The sequence below is a fragment of the Erpetoichthys calabaricus genome, chromosome 4, assembly GCF_900747795.2.
Source record: "Erpetoichthys calabaricus chromosome 4, fErpCal1.3, whole genome shotgun sequence".
Classification (NCBI taxonomy): domain Eukaryota; kingdom Metazoa; phylum Chordata; class Cladistia; order Polypteriformes; family Polypteridae; genus Erpetoichthys; species Erpetoichthys calabaricus.
Genome location: NC_041397.2, coordinates 301,538,235 through 301,562,482, shown reverse-complemented (window position 1 = coordinate 301,562,482; position 24,248 = coordinate 301,538,235). Strand labels below are relative to the sequence as shown.

At 39.7% G+C, this 24,248-nt stretch overlaps 1 protein-coding gene and 1 pseudogene across 1 annotated transcript; both read right to left on the bottom strand.

Moving 5' to 3' along the window:
* Window positions 1–726: 726 nt before the first annotated feature.
* Window positions 727–2,169, bottom strand: LOC114651277 (olfactory receptor 6N1-like; annotated as a pseudogene).
* An 18,441-nt stretch (window positions 2,170–20,610) lies between these two features.
* Window positions 20,611–21,612, bottom strand: LOC127527575 (olfactory receptor 6N1-like). Its single transcript, XM_051926680.1, has one exon. It carries the CDS (start codon window positions 21,568–21,570, stop codon window positions 20,611–20,613), a length of 960 nt encoding a protein of 319 aa, XP_051782640.1. The 5' UTR covers window positions 21,571–21,612.
* Window positions 21,613–24,248: the final 2,636 nt, after the last annotated feature.

The following is a 24,248-nucleotide window of genomic DNA, read 5'->3' as shown; positions in this document are numbered from 1 at the left end:
AAGAAGACTCAAAGCTGGAATTGCTTCCAAAGGGGCTTCTACAAAGTACTGAATTAAGACTCTGAATAATTTTATGAGTGAGAGATTTCAGTTTTTGATTTTTAATAAATTTGCACACCTATCTAAAAATATGTTTTCACTTTGTCATTATGGGTTATTGAGTGTAGATTGATAGGCAAAAATGGCAATTTGATCAAATTACAATGAAATCTACAACACAATAAAAGTGTGTAGAAAGTAAAGGGGGCAAGAACTTTCCTAATCCACTTTAATTACTGCTAGAAGTGTTTCCTTACATGCATCAAGTCTAATTCATAAATACTGTATTACTTCACAATAAGCTGTTGTAAGAGACTTTATTTCTGTTTTGTAATAAAATACCATAAAAATGTATTGCTTTGTCCTTTATGTCCATAATATTACTTACTCAATAGTGGGTTAGCTTTATTATTGTTGGACAATGGAAACATTAAATAAACAAGTTATTCTTGCTTTTTTTTTTTGATTTTGTGGATTAACAATGTGTGACATGTTATTCCACTGAAACACAACTTGAGACCTTCAGACACTTACCTTTGCATTAGAAAATAGCTAAATTGACTCTTAATTTTCCACAAAATAGTCAGTTGTTGCATTTAAGTTAAACGAGTCACACATACTCATTAAATTTCATGTTTTGTTTATTCAGTTGCGCAGTGTTCACATTTTCTCACCTTTCTCCTAGACCATCAAAACAAAATCATGACCAAGATGACCGATTAACATCATATTCATTAAGTTGGAATTTCATTGATATATTTGTAGGACATACACCAGTTAAAGTGGCTCCTGTCTTGGCCCACAACTGCTTTCAATTATTTATAATTTACGTTACTCATACACCGCCATGATTCCTTAACTTTTATGCATTTACATTACAATACTGAAAATGACAAACAGTAGCTTGCTAGTGTGCTAGGAGCTGCCATGCACCTTTATCCAAAATGACCACATAGTATGTATTCAGCTTTAACGTACCGATAGAAGCACAGATAAAGTTACCCCTACAGGCCATCAATCGATTTCTACGGTAATCAGGACCTTAATATTTCTGACTACTTTCTGATGCTTCTGCCACTCTCTCATACATAATGGTTTAATGCTGAAGTAAACAGGTTTACGGAACATTAAGTGACAGACAGTATTTTATTTTTTCTCAGAGTTCTCAAAAAGCTCTCCCGGATCTCTTTAGTCCTCAGGCAGTAGATTATGGGGTTCATTAGTGGTGGGATTATATTTTGAATTAGCGCTGCCATAATTCTCATGTCTGCAGACGTACCAGGAATTCGATAGGAGATGTAGACACTGGCCGCAGTTAGGAAGAAGACAGAAATGACAAAAAATGTGCGTGATGCAAGTGGAGAAAGCCTTGACACATTCCTCAGACTTGGCAATCTTCAGTACAGACCTAACAATTCTGATGTAGGAGAGCAGAATAAAGAACAGGGGAAAGAACAAGGTTGATAGTGTAATGGGTAGAGCCACATAATTATTGATGACAGTTTCAGCACAGGCCAGTCGAATCACAGAGACGTGGTCGCAAAAGCAATGGACAATTTTATTGGGTCCACAATATGGCAATCTGAGCGCTAAGATTAGAGGAATCACTGGACTAAAAAACCCACCTACCCAACAAGAAATTATTTTTCTAACAACACCCGAATTTGTCATTATGTTAGGGTAATGCAATGGCCGACAGATAGCAACAAATCTGTCATAAGCCATGAGCCCTAGCAAAAAGGACTCTGATACGACCAAACTGTGGTGGAATAAAAGCTGAGTAAAACAGCCATTAAGTGAAATTGCCTTAAAGTCAAACATGAAGGCAGCTACCATTTTAGGAACTGTGACAGTAACAACAACTATGTCTAAAAAAGCTAAACTGCAGATGAGGATGTACATTGGTGTGTGAAGAGATTCATCTACGAAAAATATAAATATCATCAAAAGATTTCCCACTAAAATAAGCAAATAGAGTGTCATCAAAACTCCAGATAATACCATCTTAGATTCTTGATCCTGGAGACCCGGAAAACCAACAATGATGAATTCTTTGACCAATGCTGAGGTCTGGTTTGTTTCCGACATGATGATTTTCAAATTCCAGCCTAGTAGTATCTGGATGCCCTGTACCCTGTTGAGTAAAAGCATGAAGAAAGTCAATGGAAGAGTTTGAGCTTTACCTCCGCTTCACGAGTATTTAATTTATACAGAACCAGAAAAAAAACAGAATGCAAGTGCATGACTGTGACTCCTAGAGTGGCAAGAAAAAAGTATGTGAAGCACTAGGCTGACGACTTTTATTAAAGCTAACTGGAGTCAGGAATTGGCAAATGGGGAGTCCAACCAATGAAATTAAATTGGAGGTGTGGTTTAGAGATACTTCAACCTATAAAAAAGACTCAAATAATCTAAGTGTGCTATTCATAAGAAGCATCTACTGGTGTAAACCATAACTCACAAAAAAGAGATCTCAGAAGATCTACAGTCAAGAATTTTTGGTTTGCATTAAGCTGGAAAGGGTTACAAAGTCATTTCAAAGAGTTTAGATATTCATCAGTCTGTGGTTAAGCAAATTGTGTATAAATTGAGGTGATTTAGTAGTGTGGCTACCCTCCCTAGAAGTGGGCACTGAGCCAAGATGACCCAAAAGGTACAACACAGAATGCTCAGTGATGTCAAAAACAACTTTTGAGAAGCAGCTTGAAGCAATTATTGGCAGAGGTTAACATCTCTGCTCATAAGTCTGCCATACAGAAAATATTGATATAAAAAAAGACATCAATGCATGCAGGAAGTTTACGTTAAACCATCTTAACCCTCCAAAACGCCATTGGAAAAAAAAAGCTTTTGTGGACTTTTGTTCAGGAAGAATATGCAACAGTACAAATGACTGCTTGAGGGGAAATTCCTGCCAAACAAGTCTTTTATATTTTTTTTTAACTAGAATAATTGACAAAAACAAAGCATAGTTTACCTAGACTTTCAAAAAGCCCTTGATACAGTCGTCCCACACCAAAGATTAATTCTCAGGCTAGAAGCTGTAAGCATCAGAGGTAACCTACAAAACTGGATCTGTAGCTGGTTAAAGGCAGGAGAGGTGACAAAGAGTACAGATAAGAGGAGAATGGAGTGTGGGCATCAGTGGAGTCCCTCAGGGGTCTCTCCTCAGACTGTTACTTTTTCCAATTTATGTTAATGACATGATTCTGGTATAGTTAATAAACTTGTCAAATTTGCAGAGGACACTAAAATCGGAGGGATGGCAGACACTGAACAGGGAGGAAAAAGAATTCAAAACGGCCTGGACAAGCTTCAGAACTGGGCGAACACCTGGAAAATGCAGTTTAGTGGAGAAAAGTGCAAAGTGTTGCGCATGAGCAAAAGGAAAATTAATTATAAATACAAGATGGGAGACACTGAGCTACAGGAAGCATCCTCAGCAATGGATTTAGGGGTTTCACACATTTCATGTGTGTTCCATGTCTACAATGATCTATGTAAATGTAGGATGAAATGCGAGGCAGGAACACATACTTAAAAAAGAAACGTTTATCATATTTTAGTAATAACTGACAGACTGTTGACATGGAGTGTATAATGTGTGAAGACTGAAGTCCAAATATCAAATAAACACTTTCACAAAAGGTACAAGTATAACAAAACAGGTGCGCTTTTATTCAAGAATATAACCATAGTAAAAGAAATTGGGTTGGGTGGTGCAGTGGTAAGAACTGCTGACTCGTAATCAAGAGGTTCCCAGTTTGATTACGAGCTCGTCCGTTTTGAGTAATGAGCTGCTCTTATCGTTACTATTATAGAATAAAAACATACATTTGATATGAGTCTGAAACTTGTTCTTCTTCTTTTGGCTGCTCCCGTTAGGGGTTGCCGCAGCGGATCATCTTGTTCCATATAATTTGAGTCTGTAACGGCCGGTGTATATGTATGGTACTTGTAAAGGTTAGTGTTTATTATTCAGTTTTATTCTCTCAGTCACGTTCACACTCCCCCCGATCTGACACTGTTAGTTTTCAAATAAAGACGTGCTATAACAGAGGTGAACTCAAATGAGGATGAGGGTTTTACATCAGAGAAAGAGAACAGAAGTCCTCTCTGCAAATGTGTCCACTCACACATAAAAATAACGCAGCTGTAGCAGGCGTACAGGCGAAAGATGGCACCGTTTGGATGCAGCAAAAGGTCCTGCGTCATCCTGCCAGTTAATTTGCCACATGCATTTCCTTCAAAGAAAAAGCAGGGCTTACAGAGCTCGCCAAGGTATCGTGCAAAGTCCTGTTTGTGATTATGTTTTGTGATGGTCTTTTGTATGAAAACCATTCATACGTTACTTATACTTCTTGTATTTGATCGACACGGGCAATGTCGTACATGTACATGTGCAATGCCACTCTTTATTTAGGAAAAAATCCCAGTCGTTCCACGGGAGAAAGAGTTTCCGAGACTGTGGTCATAAAGCTTATAGAGCCATTTCTGGACAATGGTAGAACCGTAACAACAGTTGTGTCAACAGGAGCTTCCACCTGCAGCTAAAGTCACTTCAGTACACATGTACTGTGTCAGCACGCCCGTGTCGATCAAACAGAGGTAGCTCTGCAGTCTACTTGTGACTTTACACTTAGAAACATAAGTAAATAGATCAAGGTAAATAACATTCGATGTGGCTGGGGTACGAGAGTGGGTCACAATTGACAATACTCTGTGGTTTTCATCCTCATTATTTCTGAGCTCATGTACCAAGGGGGATCGCTTTTGGGTTGTGAATAAACTTAATATAAATGGTAAAACTGGGTTGCGAGACCATAAAGGCTATGAAACATTGTCATAAAGGATGTGCAGCATTGTTTATAACAATTTTCAGTTTTGTCTGCATTCTACTCCTCAACACATACTCCAAAACTGATACTTCATTTTAAGTAGCTTGATTATTTGGTGGGCCTCTTTTGAAATGACGTTACCAACCCAGCACACGACAGCAAAGAAAATCGCACTGGCTGTGAAGGATCTCACATTCCCACATTTAAGATTTGTTTTTTGTCATAATATAAATATTTACTTATTCTTTGAGCTTCTGTAAAATATAAAATTTTCCTGTGTTTCTATCTAAGAAACTAAAAATTCTTAAATGAAAATTGACCTGTTTATTTGTTGTGAAAGAGGTTTTTTTTGGTTAATCTTCACTCTTTATGCTAATAAATGTCTTTAAAACTGAATAGAACTTATGTATTAACATTTAACCGATGTGCTTTCAGCAGGCAAACATGTCAATGGTGAAGTTTTATTTTTTTTCCCTTATGCTTTGTAGCTTTACAGGTCAAGTAATACTTTTTTATATTAAAATGAGTAGCCAGGTGAGCCCACATCAAAGGACATGTAACCCTTTCTGAGATGGGGGAGAAAAATAAGTGTATTTGTGGGGGAAAACATGCAAACTCCATATAACCCGTTACACTCTGGTTTTTTAATGGCACTTTACTGAGAGTTGTTTGCATATATTAAAGTTCCATGAACGTCCATGTAAACTTTCATATAAAGTTGCATGAAAAGGTTCCTAATAAGTGGACAAAACAGAAATGTTTAGTGTATCTTATAGGCAGGATAATAACAGATCCAGAAATCCTGAGCTTGACCCGTGTTATTGTATGAGGCGAGAGTTCTTTTAAAAGCAGGAACCTGGTGGTATTTCACAAATCTGTTATCATGTATTCATAGCTATTTATTGAGTCCGTGATACATCAAAATATATAAAGGCTCTTCCTGGAATATACATAGGGGTGTTTCTTTTGGCCCTTCCAAAAATATTACTACCTACGTGAATATAACCTGCGGTGGGTTGGCAGCAGACCCCCGTGACCCTGTGTTAGGATATAGCGGGTTGGAGAATGACTGACATGAATATATATGAAAATATGTTATGAAACACACTTAAAGGTAAATTATATTAAAGTAACTTGCAGTATAATGAAATGTACTTTAAAAAATTAAAATTATTGACATTTTTGTATATTGCAGTATTTTTTCCAAAATATAAAAATATATTTCTAAAATATTTTTAAAATACTAGGAATAATATACTGTAAGATATATTTTAGAAAACTATGATATCATGTTTTTAAATTTACTGTTTTTAAATTCTAGTTATAATATATTGTACAATAAATTTTAGAGTTTATATTTCAAGAAAGTTTTGTCATTTTTGTATATTTCAGTATATTTTAAAAATATATTAACTGGCATTAAAATCATCCTCCAACAGATATCTCTGAGGTGTTTCTGATATTGAGATTTGTTTGTGACTAAATCGCATGGTGACACAGCACAAATTAGAAACTTATTATTAACTGTGTACAAGTAAGTGGTAAGGCTGTAAATTGAAGAACGCGTATGATGACGGAGAGACTGACTTGAACAGCGTTTACTGATTTATAGGGAGTTCAAAATAAATTACAGTCATCGGGAATGCTGTGTTTAGGTTTTCCAATGTAAAAAGATAAGTCATGAATGATCTGCCATTGATCTGGAAACACAGTAGTATATTGCATGTCTTATACACAGTATGTTTGAAAATATGATTGTTACAATATACTAAGGGAAATACTCGTATATATTTTCTTATATTTCAGATATAACCTCAAAATATGTGTTTGAACTATGTACTGCATATGTCAAATTATATTGAAAGATTTGTCCATGCGTGTTTTTGGGAAATTGCCATATTCAATTTGAAAAGCGGGAACCAAAAATGGTTTCCCTGGCATCACTCTGAAGATTTGCTTTCCTTTTAATTCTAAATGACAGCTACTTCCCTGTTCCTCTGAAGCAGCATACATTTTAAAAAGTTCTTGAGCCTGTTCCCTAAGGACGTCTAATTTTACCTGTTAAATGGTTCACTTGTGGCTTGCGAAACACATTCAATTCATCTTACTGTACTGTTCTGTATAAACATCATTGTACCTTAAATGAAATGTTATTTCTAAGATATTGTAATATAATTCAATATGCACATTCTCTTGTGAGTACCACATCTTTACTCTTGTTGCCCTTAAAGCCTCACTTTCACATGAAAGAACAGATAGCAGGGAGTAAACATGGCCTACCTTTGTTGTCGTGGGCAGTAATGTTCATCAGAATCAAGATCTGCAGGAAAGCAGGGCATATTTATTGTTCTCCATGTCCTTGGAGAGGCTGCATCTCTAATTAGAAAGACAATCACAGCCTTTAATTAACAGTAAACAGCATCAAGTGCTACTGATAATTTTTTCTCCCTAAAGACTTACAATATGAATTGTTGTTACTAACACAGTAAACTGAGTTACTTCTGTGTTAAATTAGGGCATTTGGTGCAACACTGTAGTTAGAACTACTGCTGTGTGACAGATAATAATACTAGTAATAATTAAAATATATATATTTATATATAGATAGATAGATAGATAATGACAAAAAATAGTAAACAGCAGAATAAAACTTAAAGTGTCACACCCATTACAGTCAAAAAAGGAAGACTAGAACACAGGAATCCCAACATACTGTATGGCCTGTGCTATAGAAGCTTTCACTGTGTCAAGGACTTGCTCTTCGCCTTTTGTCAAGCATAATTTATGAATCCTGAAAGAACAAGAGATAAGAGATTAGAACAGAGTGCTTACACCTTTTATCTTCTCGCAACAGAGCAACAGAAGATTAACCAAATATTCTTACCTCAAACCCACGCAATAGCACCACTTCCGGCTATCTGTGATAAAGACACTTCCAAGTCCTTCTCCTTTAGACTTCACTTCCAGTCACATACTGATGACATCACGTCCAGTCCCATTATGATGATGTCACTTCTGGCTCACCCTGATAACCTCACTTCCGGCTCCTGAGGAAGACATCATTTCTGCCCCCCTAATGACATCACTTCCCTCAGGATAATTTCCACTTACTTTCTGTATCTAATTTCTTGTCATCCTTCCATAAAAGAATTCCGAAGGAAAACTCTGGTTGTCAAATGTTTATTTTTAGAGCGTCGACCATTGAATCAGTCTTTCAAGACTACTCAGTCGCCAAACATTACACAAGGAATTCCCTCAACTGTATATTTTTGTGCATTCTCTCCTTATATATATATATATATATATATATATATCCCGTGACCCTGTGTTTGGATTCATATATATATATAATATGGATGGATGGATGGATGGATATATATATATATATATATATATATATATATATATATATATATATATATATATATATATATATATATATACTGTATATATATTCTTCTCGCAACTGAGAGGACATGGCAGATGTTTGCAAACTGGCCGACCAAGCTTAAGTGTTACCTGGTAGATAACCACTTAATAATCATACTGCGATTCAGACTAAAAAGAATGTAATACTCTGATCTTTACCCTGCCAAATAAGCGAACCAGCTGCTATAGCGCAGCATCAGAGGCTTCACTCAGGAGTTGACATCTGAAGTTCAATCCCCGTAAGGGGATGCAAAAGTGCATACACCTGATGCGCTCTAATAAGGACACCATCAACTCAGAGAGGGAGAGGTAAGTTGGTTGTACCACGTGAACATCACTGACAGAATAAAACTGAATAATAAAAAAACTGGCGCTAACTTTTACAAGTAGCCAAAAGTTACACCGGGTATTACCAACTCAAATCAAATGTATGTCTTTATTATATTATAGTAATAATAACAACAGCTTACTATTCAAAACATGGCACGCCCGGACTTGAACCCGGAACCTTTGGGTTATAAAGCAGCAGTTCTTACCTCTGCACCATCCAAGAATACAGATCAACTTCCTGTCGATTGACATTTGAGCTTGGGTTTTTAACTCATTGACAGCAACATGTAAATTGAATGATTTTTTTTTCTTTGGTTATATTCATGAATAAAAGTGCACGTGTTCATTTGATATTTGGACTAAAGTCTTCACACATTATACACTTCACGTCATTATTAGTATAACATGGAAAAATTTTCTGTTTTAGGTATGTGTTCAGCAGTTCCTGTCATCCTACACTTACAGTACACAGATTGTTGTAGACACGGAACACACATGAAATGTATGTATTCCAAACAACAATATATTATTTACCCTATACAACTCCAGGCACCTCACTGCCAGATAAAGAGACCTGAGTTCTGAGAATTTTGTGACGGACTCAGCTCCAGCGTTGGGGGGATGAGATTGCAGGCTGCTTACTGCTTGTGCTGATCGACACATTTGCAAAACAAAAGACGCTAATGGAGAGGTGCGTAGGAAGTTTTTTCATAGGCTTCAGGGATTCTAGTGTTAAACAATGTCTAAGCTAAGAACTGAGTGAAAAAAAAGCTTTAAATAGAAGTGTTAGATGTGGCAACAGTATTTGGAAGTACACCTGAGTACTTAAGAAAAATTCAAAGCCCTTCTACCCTAATCATCTTAAATGAACCCTTTTAAATGGCTTTGTTGTGGCATAAATTCTCCTCTTTTTGGTCTGCATGCTCCTTTATAATCAAAATTCCTTACCTATCTATGTAAAACAAAACCCAAAACAGCAAATAAATCTCTTAAAATACAACCAATAAAATTTTGAAAAGCCACTGGAGAATTGGCTAAACCAAAAGGCATTACAAAACATTCATACTGCGCTGTGGATGTATTAAATCCATCCATCCATTTTCCAACCCGCTGAATCCAAACACAGGGTCACGGGGGTCTGCTGGAGCCAATCCCAGCCAACACAGGGCACAAGGCAGGGAACCAATCCCAGGCAGGGTGCCAACCCACTGCAGGACACACACAAACACACCCACACACCAAGCACGCACTAGGGCCAATTTAGGATTGCCAATCCACCTAACCTGCATGTCTTTGGACTGTGGGAGGAAACCGGAGCGCCCGGAGGAAACCCACACAGACACGGGGAGAACATGCAAACTCCACGCAGGGTGGACCTGGGAAGCGAACCCGGGTCTCCTAACTGCGAGGCAGCAGCGCTACCACTGCGCCACCGTGCCGCCGGATGTATTAAATGTCATCCTCAATTCATCTACCTTTATAATTCAGAAAAGATTGTAAACACTCTGGATGTTGACATCACAATACCGCAGTTAACTTGTAGTATGCACATTGGTCTACATAACCTGACATTCTGTTAGCCTTCATAATCGGCTCTGTACACTGCCTGGTAATACATAATAGAGTCCACTGTATGATCCATAGGCCTTTTCATAAAGTGTCCTTTTTAGATTCTGATCCCACATTGTGCATTTATGCAAAATATGTTTAGTTTATGTAGCATATACTATATGTATTTACATTAAACTTAGCAAGTATATACAGTGTATTCAGAACGTTTTTCAGACCCCACCATTTTCTGCACACTTTATTGTGCTTTAGATTTAATTTCAGTTGGATAAATGTGCTATTTTCATCGTCAATCCACTCAATAAACTGTAAAGACAAAGTGAAAACATGTTTTCAATAAGGTTTGCAAATTTAGTAAAAACCAAAAACTGAAAGCTCTCCTTCGTGTGAGTATTGAGACTCTTTGCTTTGGCACTCCAAATTTTTGTCAGGTGCATCTTGTTTGCTTTGCTTATCCTTGAGATATGTCTAGAACTTGTTTGGAGTTCACCTGTGGCAAACTGAATTGATTGGGCATTGATCATTTAGAAAAGCATGTGTGTACTGTATGTCAGAACAAAAACCAAGACATGAAGTCAAAGGGACTTACTTTAGGCCTACAGGATCAAACTGTGGTGAGGTATGGATCAGGCTAAGGGAACAAAACTATTTATAAAGCTTTGTGTGATCCCAAAAGCACATTACATTCAATAATTGTGAAATGGAATAACGTTTGGAACCAACAGGATTCTTCCTAGAATTGGCCATTTGGCTAAACTGCATAACTGGACAAGAAGAAGCTTAGTGAAGGAGATGACCGAGAACCCAATGGTCACTCAGGCAAAGCTTTAGAAGTTTTCTGCTGAGATGGACGAACCAGTCATTAGGACAACCATCTAAACAGCACTCTGTTAATACTAGAATTACCAGAGCCTATGAAAAAACTTGTAGATCCGGCCCACCTTAAATCCATTCGCACCTCTCCGTCAGCGTCTTTTGTCCTGTAAATGTGCCGATAAAGACAAGCAGCAAGCAGCCTACTATTCTATCCCCCCACAGCTGCAGAACGTGCACAATTGATTACGATCACGCTGTACCCCCCCACCTCACCCCGCCCCTCCTGATCTGACCCTAAGTAACAGCGCCAGCATAAATTCATACCCGATCTGATGCTATTCATTTTCAAATAATATTGCATTAGTGCGATGATGTTTTCTGATTGGTACCATTCAGGTCATAAAATTATTTCTTCAAAATGTCACATATATCGTCTCTTTCTTTCAAGTGTGTAATAGAAACCACAGCATGGAGAGAAGTTTGCGCATTGCAACAGGTACACATGTCATAAATGTAGGAAAGACGGTCCTTACGTGTGTGTGAACTGTTAACATTTGAATTTGATGATTGCGCTGAACTTACTGCTCTGTACTATTCTTTTCTCTGCATGTTCTGAAGTACAAAAGAAACAAAATACAGCAACGTGGAGATTGACAAGATCGGGGGGAAGAAAAAACATGTGGCCACTAATTACAAATGCAAGATGTAATGCGAATGAATATGAATAATATGAATAATGTTGCATCCGTGCCACAATGCTTTCTGAAATGTACTATACAGGTCATAAAATGAATAATTCCAAATATCATATATAACTATGTCTCTGTTTTGTTTTTTTTTTTGTTTTTTTTTACATCATGGACCATAAGGTGCATACTAATTCAGCGTGAGCAGGAACACTCAATAAAACTGAATTAAAAAAAAATCAAGTGATGGTGAGATACGAAGAAGGCAGATTCACCAGCCTTTATGTGCCAGCTTTTATCCCTCCAGATCAGAGAATGTCCAGTTCCATTGCCTCAAAACACCACTCACATCTACAGTTATTCCCAGTTTCAAATAAAAACTATCAGCATCAGATCCCTGGGTGGGGGTGATGGTAGTATGTATTGTGATTGTGACTAAAAAAATAAAAGTGAAAATAAAACGGTAACTTTCACAAGTACTATAAATGTACACCGTCTGTTATGGACACAAACCAAATGTATGTGTTTACTGTATAATATTAACAATAAGAGTGGCTCACTACTGAAAACGGCAAATATAGGAGGCAGATGGGATCGAATGGGGGGCTCTTGATTACAAGTCAGCAAATCTTACCACTACGCCATGGAAGCTGTTGCATCATCCTTGAACCTTTTGTGAAAGTGGTTATTTGATCTTTGGACTGCAGGCTTCACACATTATATAGTTTATGCCAACATTTTGTCATTTACTACTAAAATATGAAAAACGTTTCTGTTTTAACGATGTGTTTACACAGATTATTGTAGAAATGGAACACACATGAAATGCATGTGTTCCAAATAACGATCTATTATTTCCATTCTAAAACTCCAGCACTTCACTCCCAGATAATCAATCAAGGCATGAGCTGGGAGAACTTTGTGCACGTTCTACAGCTGTGGGGGGATGGAATAGCAGGCTGCTTGACTGCTTGTCTTTATTGGCACATTTACAGGACAAAAGATGCTAACGGAGAGGTGCGAACGGATTTAAGGTGGGCTGGATCTACAAGTTTTTTCTTAGGCTCTGGTAATTCTAGTGTTAATCAGGAGTTTATGGCAGAGGGCCCGGTTGGATGCTACTCTTGAGTAAAAGGCAAATGACAGCCTGCTTGGACTCTCTAGATTCTCTAGTCTGATATGATGTGAATTGGACTTTTTGAGCAAAAATTCTAGCAGTCAATTTGATGAAAAACAGGCACTGCTCATCACCTGTCTAATACCATTATATTTTGAAGCATGGTGGTGACAGCATCATGCTATCAGGATGAAGGCACTGGGAGGCTGGTCAGAATTGAGGGAATGATCAATGTAGCCAAACAGAGAACAGAGCTTGAAGAAAACCTGCTCAAGAGCACACACAACCTCAGACTGAGGCAACGGTTCACCTTTCAGCACAGCAATAACCCAAAGCATACGGCCAAGACCACACTGGTGTGGCTTTGGGACAAGTTTCTGACTGTCATTGAGACAGAGAGAGAGAGATAAATCTTTATTTTCATTGTCACTTTTACAAAACAACAACGAAATTGAAGGTGCAGTTGACTCAGTGTGAGGCATAACAGTTAAAAAGACAAGAAGAGAGAAAATAAATAACAAAATGAATAGTAATAAAAGTACTTTACAAATATATACAAATTGCACTTGTTATATATATAAATTGCACTGGTTAAATGTACAAATTGCACTGGTTGACTTAAGGTCTATATTGCTCATTGGGAAAATGATATGAAAGTAGATTTATTTAAGTTTAGGGCCATGATTGCTTTTGGATAAAAGCTGTTTTTAAGGCGGTTTCTCCTGGTTTTCATTGCTCTGTATCTCTTGCCCGATGGCAAAAGCTGGAAGAGGCAATGACCGGGATGTGATGAATCCTGTGAAATGTCTATTGCTTTTTTTGCAGTATACGGATGTGTAGATTTGTTCCAGGGTGAGGAGGGTACAACCAATTGTTCTCTCCGCTGTCCTGACGACCCTGTGGAGCACTTTCCTTTCTGAGGAAGTGCAGCTACCGTACCACACACACAGTCCATACGTGAGCACACTCTCAATGGAACAGTAATAAAAGGAAAGGAACAGATTTTTGGTGAGATGGTTCTTTCTGAGGATTCTCAGAAAATACAGTCTCTGCTGCACCTACTTCAGCAGCTCCTTGGTGTTGGCGCTCCAGGTCAGGTCATCCCCCAGCTTAATGCCCAGAAACCTGAACACCGGGACACTCTCCACACAAGCCCCGCCAATGAAAGTGGCTGGATGTCAGTTTTGTTTTTTCTAAAGTCAATAACAAGCTCCTTCGTTTTTGTGGTGTTGAGGAGCAGGTTATTGATTCTGCACCACTCTGACAGCTGCTCCGCATCGTCCCTGTATGTCAGCTCACCCTCCTTGCCTGAGATGAGTCCGACCACCGTCGTGTCATCCATGAACTTTATGATCTTGTTGCTGTGGTGCGTGGGGACACAGTCATATGTGTAGAGGGTATATGGGGACACAGTCATATGTGTAGAGGGTGTAGAGGAGCATCCCGGGGGGTTGAGGCTGAGAGCAGTGGAGGTGTGGGGACCCAGCCTGACCCTCTGGGAGCGACCAGACAGGAAGTCCAGTATCCAACTGCAGGTGAGTGATGGAAGTCCCAGATCTGCCAGTTTGGACACCAGTTGTTGTGAGAGGATGGTGTTAAACGCCGAGCTGCAGTCCACAAAGAGAAGTCTGACGTAACTCCCCTGCTGCTCCAGGTGGGTCAGGGCAACATGAAGAGCTGTGGCTACAGCAAGCAAATTGAAATTGGTCCAGGTCTGCTGGCAAGCGATGAGTTTCTCAAAGCACTTCATGATGACAGATGTGAGTGCCATTGGGCGGAAGTCATTCAGGTTGTTCGTGATGGTTTTTTTCAGCAGCGGAACAATGATGGAGGACTTGAGGCAGGATGGGACAGTGGCTTGGGACAGGGACTGGTTGAAAATCCTAGTGAAGATTCCAGCCAGATGATCCGCACAGTCTTTCAGCACCCGTCCAGCCAAATCGTCGGTTCTTGTGTTCACCTTCCTCATCACCCGCCTCACCTCACACTCTTCCACTGTGAGTATGTTGCTGTTGTGTACAGGTGGCTGTGATGGAGCTGCTGTTGGTGTCACCTGAAAGCGGGCAAAGAAGATGTGCCGTTCCTCTGCCAGAGAAGCGTCTCCCTCAGCGGCAGAGGAGTTGCTGGATTTGTAGTTGGTGATGTGCTGGACACCCTGCCACACCTAACTGGTGTTGTTGCTCCTCAGATGGTCCTCTATCCTTCTTCTGTACACTTCCTTGGCCTCTCGGATGCCTCTCTTCAGGTTCGCTCTGGCTGCACTGTAAAGAGCCCCATCCCCAGACCTAAAAGCAGTATTCCTGGCTTTCATCAGACTCTGGACCTCCCTCGTCATCCAGGGCTTCCTGTTGGGATAAATCCTTATGCGTCTGTCCCTGGTGATGTTGTCCATGCAGAACCTGATGTAATCCAAGATTGCTGTAGTGTGGCTCTCCAGGTCCTGGTGATCGAAAACCTCCCAGTCAGTTCTCTGGAAGCAGTCCTGCAACTGTTGAGAGGCATCCCCTGGCCATGTGGTAACAGCCCTGGTCATAGCGGGAGCTTGTCTCCTGAGAGGGGTATATGCAGGGATCAGAAGCAGGGACATGTGATCAGATTGACCAAGGTGTGCTAGGGGTTTAGCCCTATAGGCCTGTCTGATGTTTGTGTACAGCTTGTCCAGTGTTTTTTACACCCCTGGTTGCACACTCTATGTGTTGATGGAATTTGGGGAGAATTGCTTTCAGATCTGCATGATTGAAGTCCCCAGAAGTTATGTGGACAGCCTCAGGATACTTGCTCTGTTTGCTGGCTGATGGTGTCATGCAAAAGCCCCAGAGCCATGCAAGCATTAGCATCTGGTGCTATGTACACAGCAGTTAGCAGTATGGCGTTGAATTCACGGGGGAGGTATATGGGTCTGCATTTAATTGTCATAAACTCCACGTCCGAAGAGCAGTGACTGGTGATTATCCACATTTGAGGAGAAAATGCTTGGAAGCGGTGGTTTGTGTGACCCCCTCTTTTCTTTACGGTCTTTGCACCACCACTGGGTCCTCGAAGCTGGGATTTTAATCCACGGAGAGCCCGGTTTCTGTGCAATGTCGTCCAGAATGTTGCGGACGCGGAGAAACTCAGATATCGAGCAACTCTAGTTCCGTAGGCCGATAGATAAAATGTCCTGCCTGCTATTGGTGTATTTAACCAGGCAGGGTGGAAAAACCAAACTCTGAGTCGGAGAGCACATAGCCGCAGCGTCTAAGTGCACCGCCATCATGCTACTTGTGTCCAGCCAAACCACAGACTTAATCCCCAAAGAACATCTGTGGACAGACCTGAAGATGGCAGTTTACAGACACTTTCAATCCAATCCAATCCAATTAACTGCCCAATTCCAGATATACAAAGCTTGTAGAGACTTACCTAAGAAGACTCAAAGCTGGAATTGCTTCCAAAAGATGTTCTACACCGTACTGAATTAGGGGTCTGAATACTATATGAATGAGAGATTTCAGTTTTTGAATTTTAAACATTTTGCAAACCTGTCTGTTGTCACTATGAACTACTGAGTGTAGGTTGATGGGCAAAAATGGCAAATTTATCTGTTCAGAATTGAATCTACAACACAATAAAGAGTGCTGAAAGTAAAGGGAGCTGAGTACTTTTATAATACGAAGTAATTACTTCTAGAAGTGTTCCTTTATGGGCATCCAGTCTAATTCACAAATGTTACTCCACAATAAGCTGTTGTAAGAGACCTTATTTCTGTCCCTTAATTTTTGTAATAAAATACCATAAAAGTGTATTACCTTGTCCTTTCTGTCCATAATATTACTTACTCAATAGTGGGTTAACTTTATTATTGTGGAACAACAGAAACATTGAATAGTTGTGAGTTATTCTTGCTTTTTTTGGATTTTGTAGTTTACCAATGTGTGACAAGCTATTCCATTGAAACACAACCTGAGCCCTTCAGACACTTACCTCTGCATTTGACAATAGCTAGCTTGCTTCTGGGTGCTCCAGTTTCCTCCCACAATCCCATTCAAAGACATGCAGATTAGGTGAACTGGTGATCCTAAATTGGCCCTAGAGTGTGTTTGGTGTGTGTGTGCCCTGCGATGGACTGGCGCCCTGTCCAGGCTTTGTTCCCTACCTTGCACACTGTGCTAGTTGGGATATGTTCAAGCAGACCCCTGCGACTATACTCAGGACAAAGCGGAAATGCAGAATAATAATAATTGAGTTAAACAAATCACACATAATCATTAAATCTTCATGTTTTGTTTATTCAATTTTTTTTGTTTTGAAGGAAAATATCCTTTCTCCTAGACTATCAAAATAAAGCCATGACTAAGAAGACCAATTAACATTACATTGATAAACATGGAAATTCAATAATATTTTTGTTGGACATACACCTATACAACCCAGCCACCTTGGTCATACAAGACAGTGTGGTCTTTGTGCCAGTCCCAAGCATGGATAAATTGGGGAAGGTTGTGTCAGGAAGGGCATCCAGCATAAAACCTGTGCCAAATCAAACATGCAGATGACAAGCAGAGTGTCCATACCAGATCGGTCGAGGCATAGGTTAACAATAGACTGCCACCAATGCTGCTGTCCGGCAGAGTATTGGTGGAAACTGTGCTACTGCTCGGCAAAGAAGGCAAAGGAGAACAAGGGGGAAAAAGTGGATTCAAAAACAAAGGGAGAGAAGGAAGGGAATGACTGTGGAACTTTGAATGTTGGCACTATGAATAGTAAAGGGAGAAGCTGGCAGATATGATAGAGCGGAGAAAGGTAGATGTACTGTGTGTACAAGAGACCCAGTGGAAAGGGAGTAAGGCCAGAAGCATTGGCTGGTGCAAACTGTGTGGATGGGGAGAGAAAGAGGGTAGGGGTAATTGTGAAGGAAGAGTATGTTAGGACTGTTTTGGAGGTGAAGAGAATGTCTGGACAGAGTGATCAGCATAAAGTTGGAAATCGAAGGAGTGATGTTAACTGTCCCCAGCGCATATTCTGTGCAAGTGGGATGTGAGATGGAGGAGAAAGAAGATTTTTGGAGTGAGTTAGACGAAATGTTGGAGAGCCTACCCAAAGAAGAAATAGTGGTGATCGGAGCAGACCTTTATGGGTGAAGTGAACAGTAGTGATGGGCAGGTATGGTGTTAGGGAGAGGAATGTTGAAGGGCAGATGGCATTTGACTTTGCAAAAAGGATGGAAATGGCTGTACCGAATACATATTTTAAGAAGAAGGAAGGATATAGGTTGACATATAAGAGTGGAGGAAGGTGTACACAGACATGTCCTATGTAGGAGATGCAATGTGAAAGACAGTAGCTGTAGTGTAGCTAAACAGCATTGATTGGTGGTATGCAGGATGCATTTTAGGTTGAAAAAGAGGAAGAGAGCGAGAATGGAACCAAAGATCAGGTAGTGGAAGCTGAAAGAGGAAGACTCTTGTGTGAAATTCAGAGAGGAAATAAGACAGGCGCTGGGTGGTATTGAAGACAGGATAGGTGATTGGGACACCACAGCTGAAGTGGTAAGGGAGAGAGCTAGGGAGGTGCTTGGTGTGACATCTAATCAGAGGAATGAAGACAAAGAGACTTGGTGGTGGAATGAAGAAGTACAAGAAACAATAAAGAGCAAGAGGCTAGCAAAAAAGAATTGGGATAACCAGAGAGATGACAAAAGCAGACAGGTACACAAAGAGATGTGGTGCAAGGTGAACAGAGAAGAGACAAAGGCTAAGGAAAAGGCGTAGGTCATGCTATATGAGAAGCTGGACACAAAAAAGGAGAAAAGCACTTGTACTGATTGGCCAGGCAGAGGTACCAAGCGGGGAACCTCGTGAAGCAGGTCAGGGTGATAAAGGATGCAGATGGAAATTTTCTGAAAAGCAGAAGAGTGTGCTGAAAAAGGTGGAAGGAATACTTTGAAGAACCTATGAATGTAGCAAATGAGAGAGTGCAGGTTTGATGAATTGGAGATAGTAAATCATGAATCGTGATCAGCAAGGCTGAAGTGAGGAAAGCTATGCAAAGTGGAAAAGTAGTTGCCCTGGATGATATACCAGTGGAGGCATGGAGATGTGTAGATCAGACGGTAATAGAGTTTCTAACTAGACTGTTTAACAAAATCTTGAAAAGTGAGAAGATGCCAGAGGAGTAGAGAAGTATATTAGATATCAGAGATGTACAGAGCTGCAGTAACTACACAGATATAAAATTGATCAGCCACACCATGAAGAAAAACAGGGAAAGAGTGATAGATGCGAGTGAGAGGAGAGTTGTCGATCTGTGAGCAGCAATATGGTTTCATGCCAGGAAAGAGTGCAACAGATGTGCTGTTTGCTTTAAGAGTGTTGGTGAAGAAGTGCAGAGAGGGTCAGAAGGAATTGCACTGCGTTGTTGTGGACTTAAAGAAAGCATATAACAGGATGCCAAGAGAGGAGTTATTGTACTGTATAAGGAAGTCGGGAGAAGCAGAAAAGTATGTGAGGGTGGTGCAGGATATGTATGAGGACAGTGTGACTGCAGTGAGGTGTGCAGTAGGAATGACAGCCGCCTGGTTCAAGGTGACAGTGGGATTACATCAAGGATCGGCTCTGAGCCCTTTCCTGTTTGCAACGGTGATAGACTGGTTGACAGATGAGGTCAGACAGGAGTCTCCATGGACTATGATGTTTCCAGATGACATTGTGATCTGTAGTGAGAGTAGACAGGAGGTTGAGCTGAACTTGGAGAGGTCTAGGTACACATTGGAAAGAAGAGGAATGAAAGTGAGTAGGTGTAAGATGGCATAAATGGATGTGAATGAGAGGGAAGGTGGTTAAAGTATGCGACTGCAAGGAGCAGAGGTGGTGAAGGTAGACAAATTTAAATACTTGGGTTCAACAGTCCAAAGCAGCAGAGAGTGAAAGAAGAGAATGCAGGCAGGGTGGACTGGGTGGAGAAGAGTGGCAGGAGTGATTTGTGAATGAAGAATAAGAGTGAAAAGGAAGGTCTATAAAACTGTAGTGGGACCAGCTATGTTGTATGGTTTGAGATGGTGGAACAGATGAAAAGACAGGAGGCAGAGCTGGAAGTAGCAAAGTTGAAGATGCTACAATTTTTGCTTAGAGTAATGAGGGTAGACAGGATTAGGAGCTAGTATATTAGAGGGACAGCACAGTTACGACAGTTTGGTGACAAAGTAAGAGAGGCTAAATTGAGATGGTTTGGGCATATGCAGAGGAGAGATGAGGGATACAACAACAAAAGAATGTTCAGGATGGAGCTGCCAGGCAAGAGTTAAAGAGGAAGGCAAAAGAGGAGGTTTATGGATTTGGTGATGGAGGACATGATGGTAGCCTGTGTGGCAGAAAATGATGTAAAAGACAGATGGAGACGGGTGATCTGCTGAGGTGACCCCTAAATGGGAGCAGCCAGAAGAAGAAGATACACCACTTAAAGTGGCTCCTGTCTTTGCCCACTACAGCTTTCAATTATTTATAATTTACATTACTCATACACTGCCATGTTTCCTTAACTTTTATGCATTTACATTACAATACTGAAAATGACAAACAGTAGCTTGCTAGTGTGCTAGGACCCATCATGCACCTTTATCCAAAAATGACCACATAGAATGTATTCAGCTTTAATGTACAGATAAGAAGCACAGATAAAGTTACCCCTGCGTGCCATCAATCGATTTCTACGGTAATCAGGACCTTAATATTTCTGACTACTTTGTGATATTTCTGCCACTCTCTCATACATAATGGTTTAATGCTGAAGTAAACAGGTTTACGGAACATTAAGTGACAGACAGTATTTTATTTTTTCTCAGAGTTCTCAAAAAGCTCTCCCGGATCTCTTTAGTCCTCAGGCAGTAGATTATGGGGTTCATTAATGGTGGGAGTATATTTTGAATTAGCGCTGCCATGATTCTCATGTCTGTAGATGTTCCAGGAATTCGATATGAGATGTAGACACTGGCCGCAGTTAAGAAGAAGACAGAAATGACAAAAATGTGCGTGATGCAAGTGGAGAAAGCCTTGACACATTCCTCAGACTTGGCAATCTTTAGAACAGACCTAACAATTCTGATGTAGGAGAGCAGAATGAAGAACAGGGGAAAGAACAAGGTTGATAGTGAAATAGTTAGAGCCACGTAATTATTGACGACAGTTTCAGAACAGGCCAGTCGAATCACAGAGACGTGGTCGCAAAAGCAATGGACAATTTTATTGGGTCCACAATATGTCAATCTGAGCGCTAAGCTTAGAGGAATTGATGGACATACAAACCCTCCCACCCAACAAGAAATTATTTTTCTAACAACGCCCAAATTTGTCATTATGTTAGGGTAATGCAATGGCCGACAGATAGCAACAAATCTGTCATAAGCCATGAGGCCCAGCAGAAAGGATTCAGTCATGATCATACCGTGGTGGAATAAAAGCTGAGTAAAACAACTGTTATATGAGATTGTCTTAAAGTCAAACATGAAGGCAGCTACCATTTTAGGAACTGTGACAGTAACAACAATTATGTCTAAAAAAGCTAAACTGCAGATGAGGATGTACATTGGTGTGTGAATTGATTCATCTGCGAAAAATATAAATATCATCAAAAGATTTCCAACTAAAATAAGCAAATAGAGTGTCATCAAAACTCCAGATAATATTATCTTAGATTCTTGATCCTGGAGACCTGGAAACCCAACAATGATGAATTCTGTGACTGATGTTGAGGTCTGGTTTGTTTCCACCATGATGACTTTCAAATTCCAGCCTAGTAGTATCTGGATGCCCTGTAGCCTGTTGAGTAAAAGCATGAAGAAAGTCAATGGAAGAGCTTGAGCTTTACCTCCGCTTCACGAGTATTTAATTTATACAGAACCAGAAAAAAACAGAATGCAAGTGCATGACTGTGACTCCTAGAGTGGCAAGAAAAAAGTATGTGAAGCCCTAGGCTGATGACTTTCATAAAAGCTAACTGGAGTGAGGAATTGACAAATGTGGGGTCCAACCAATGGTGCAAGATTGGAGGTGTGGTTTAGAGATACTTCAACCTATAAAAAAGACAAACATTTTGACTTTTCTACTCACGAGAAGCATCAGCAACCATGACTTGGAAAAAAAAGTGATCTCAGAAGATTTACGGTCAAGAATTGTTGGTTTCCATAAAGCTGGAAAGGGTAACAAAGTCATTTCAAAGAGTTTAGATATTCATCGGTCTGCAGTTAGGCAATCTGTACATGAAAGGAGATGATGTAGTAGTGTGGCTTCTCTCCCTGGAAGTGGACACTGAGCCAAGATGACTTGAATGGCACAACACAAAATGCTCAGGAACCTTAGAGAAACAGCTTGAATGAATCATTGGTAGAGGTGAACATCATGAGCCTACTATACACATCATATTAAACAGGCATGATGTCCATTGCAGGATACCAAAACGGAAGCCACTGTTCTCCAAAAAAGACATCACTACATGCAGGAAGTAGAAACGTTTTTGTGGACTTGATGAAACTAAGGCTGAATTATTCAGGAAGAATATGCAGCAGTACATATGGCTTAAAAATGGCACAGTGTACCAACATGAAAACATCACCCCAACAGTAAAGCACTGGGGGGCTACTTTGATGGATTGGTGTCAGGTCAACCTGATATCATTGAGAAGAAAATGAATTCCCAACTTTATTAAGGTGTCCTACATGATAATTTCAGTGTGGCTGTTCACCAGCTGAACCTCAGGAGTTGGGTGATGTAGCAGGACATTGAAGTACATCTACTACAGCATGGCTTCAAAAAATGAAACTCCACCTATTGTAGTAGATCAGTCAGAGCCCAGATCTTAACCCAAAACAGATATTGTGGATTGACCTCAAGAAAGCCATTCCCACCTGACATTGTAAGAATATGCCAGAGTTGATGAAGTTCTGTAAAGAGAAACGGCCCAAAATTCCTCCTGAGCGCTCTGCAAGTCCCTTCTGCAACTACTGGAAGCTTTTGTAAGTTATTCCCACTAAATGAGGTTGAACTAGTTATTAAATCCAAGGATTCACTTACTTTTTTGATGGGAGTATTCAAAAAAGGCACAAAATTTCATTATTGTTTTTGTGTTATTAGTGTAAGCACATCATGTTTGTCTAAACCTGTCATTTAGATGAAGATCAGATATCATTAAGTAATCAAATAAAATGGAAAACCAGGTAATTCCAAAGGGTTCAAATATGTTTTTTTTGCTAGTTTCCTTTCTGACAAGGATAAATGGACCAGGAGATGAGCAATCAAAATCACTATTCTATAACACTGAAGTAATTATTTACTGCTCTGATGCTGACCTTCCCGATCATAAAATAGGTCATTATGATAACAAATGATGAGAAGAATTCATAATTAATTGCATAATTACAGTATTTTAGGGATCCTCTATAGTGCCTCTTTCTCTTGCACGATTTGGCTCAAAAACTAATTAGCACATTGTCATCTGATAACAGGCTTAGGTTTCGAGTTTGGTATTTTTCCATGCAGCCATTTTAGCTCTAGACCGTCCTTAAGGAACTGTGACACACAGACACACACACACATGCAGACAGACACACACCAATCATCAAGATTTCAATGTTTTCGGTATCGGGAGAACCTAAAACATCAAGATTCGTCAAAAACCGAAAATTGAAATTTTTGATGAATCTAAAGCTTTTGCTCCTTCCCCAAAGACAATAGGTTATGGTTGGGGAGGGAGCAAAGCAAAAATGATCACCAAATTCTATTCCTATAAACACTTATATAATGTGAATTGTTGCAAAGATTTTAAATAAGTCGACAGTCTTAATTGAGGTGAAGACTGTGCAATCGGCCAATAAACTATCATGCCAGAGACACCCCTCCATGCAACTTCTAGAACCGAGCCCCCTACCAACAGATTGTTGTGTAACAGGAACACTTTCGCAAAATGAACTTTAAAATAACAAACTTATAAAAGAATTGAATTCTGTGAGCTCCAAAATCACCCCCCACTAAAAAAATGTAAAAAAAACTTTTAAAAAATAAAAATCATAACACTGTTTCTTATTAAAAAAAAATACAAAAATTCAAGAAAACCTACTCAAAGTATTGTGGCAATAGATAGCAAAGGAATTAAAGATATAGTTTGTTCAAAACACAGTTGATAATTCATTGTTGAAAGATATTATACAGTATATTGCATGGTCAAAATGATTCTACTTTAAGTTTATATTAAACTAGCAAAATACCCGCGCTTCGCAGTGGAGAAGTAGTGTGTTAAAGAGGTTATGTAAACATATATATACATATACATATATATACATATATACATACATACATAGTGCGTTGTAACACGGGCTGTGATTGTTACATGGTAGGGAGACGACAAATCACAGCTTCCCGCTTTCTAATCGGGCCTGTGATTGGTGCTTTGACTGAT

Coding starts and splice junctions, on each gene's coding strand:
- LOC127527575 (XM_051926680.1), bottom strand. CDS start 21,570: ATGGTGGAAACAAACCAGACCTCAACATCAGTCACAGAATTCATCATT.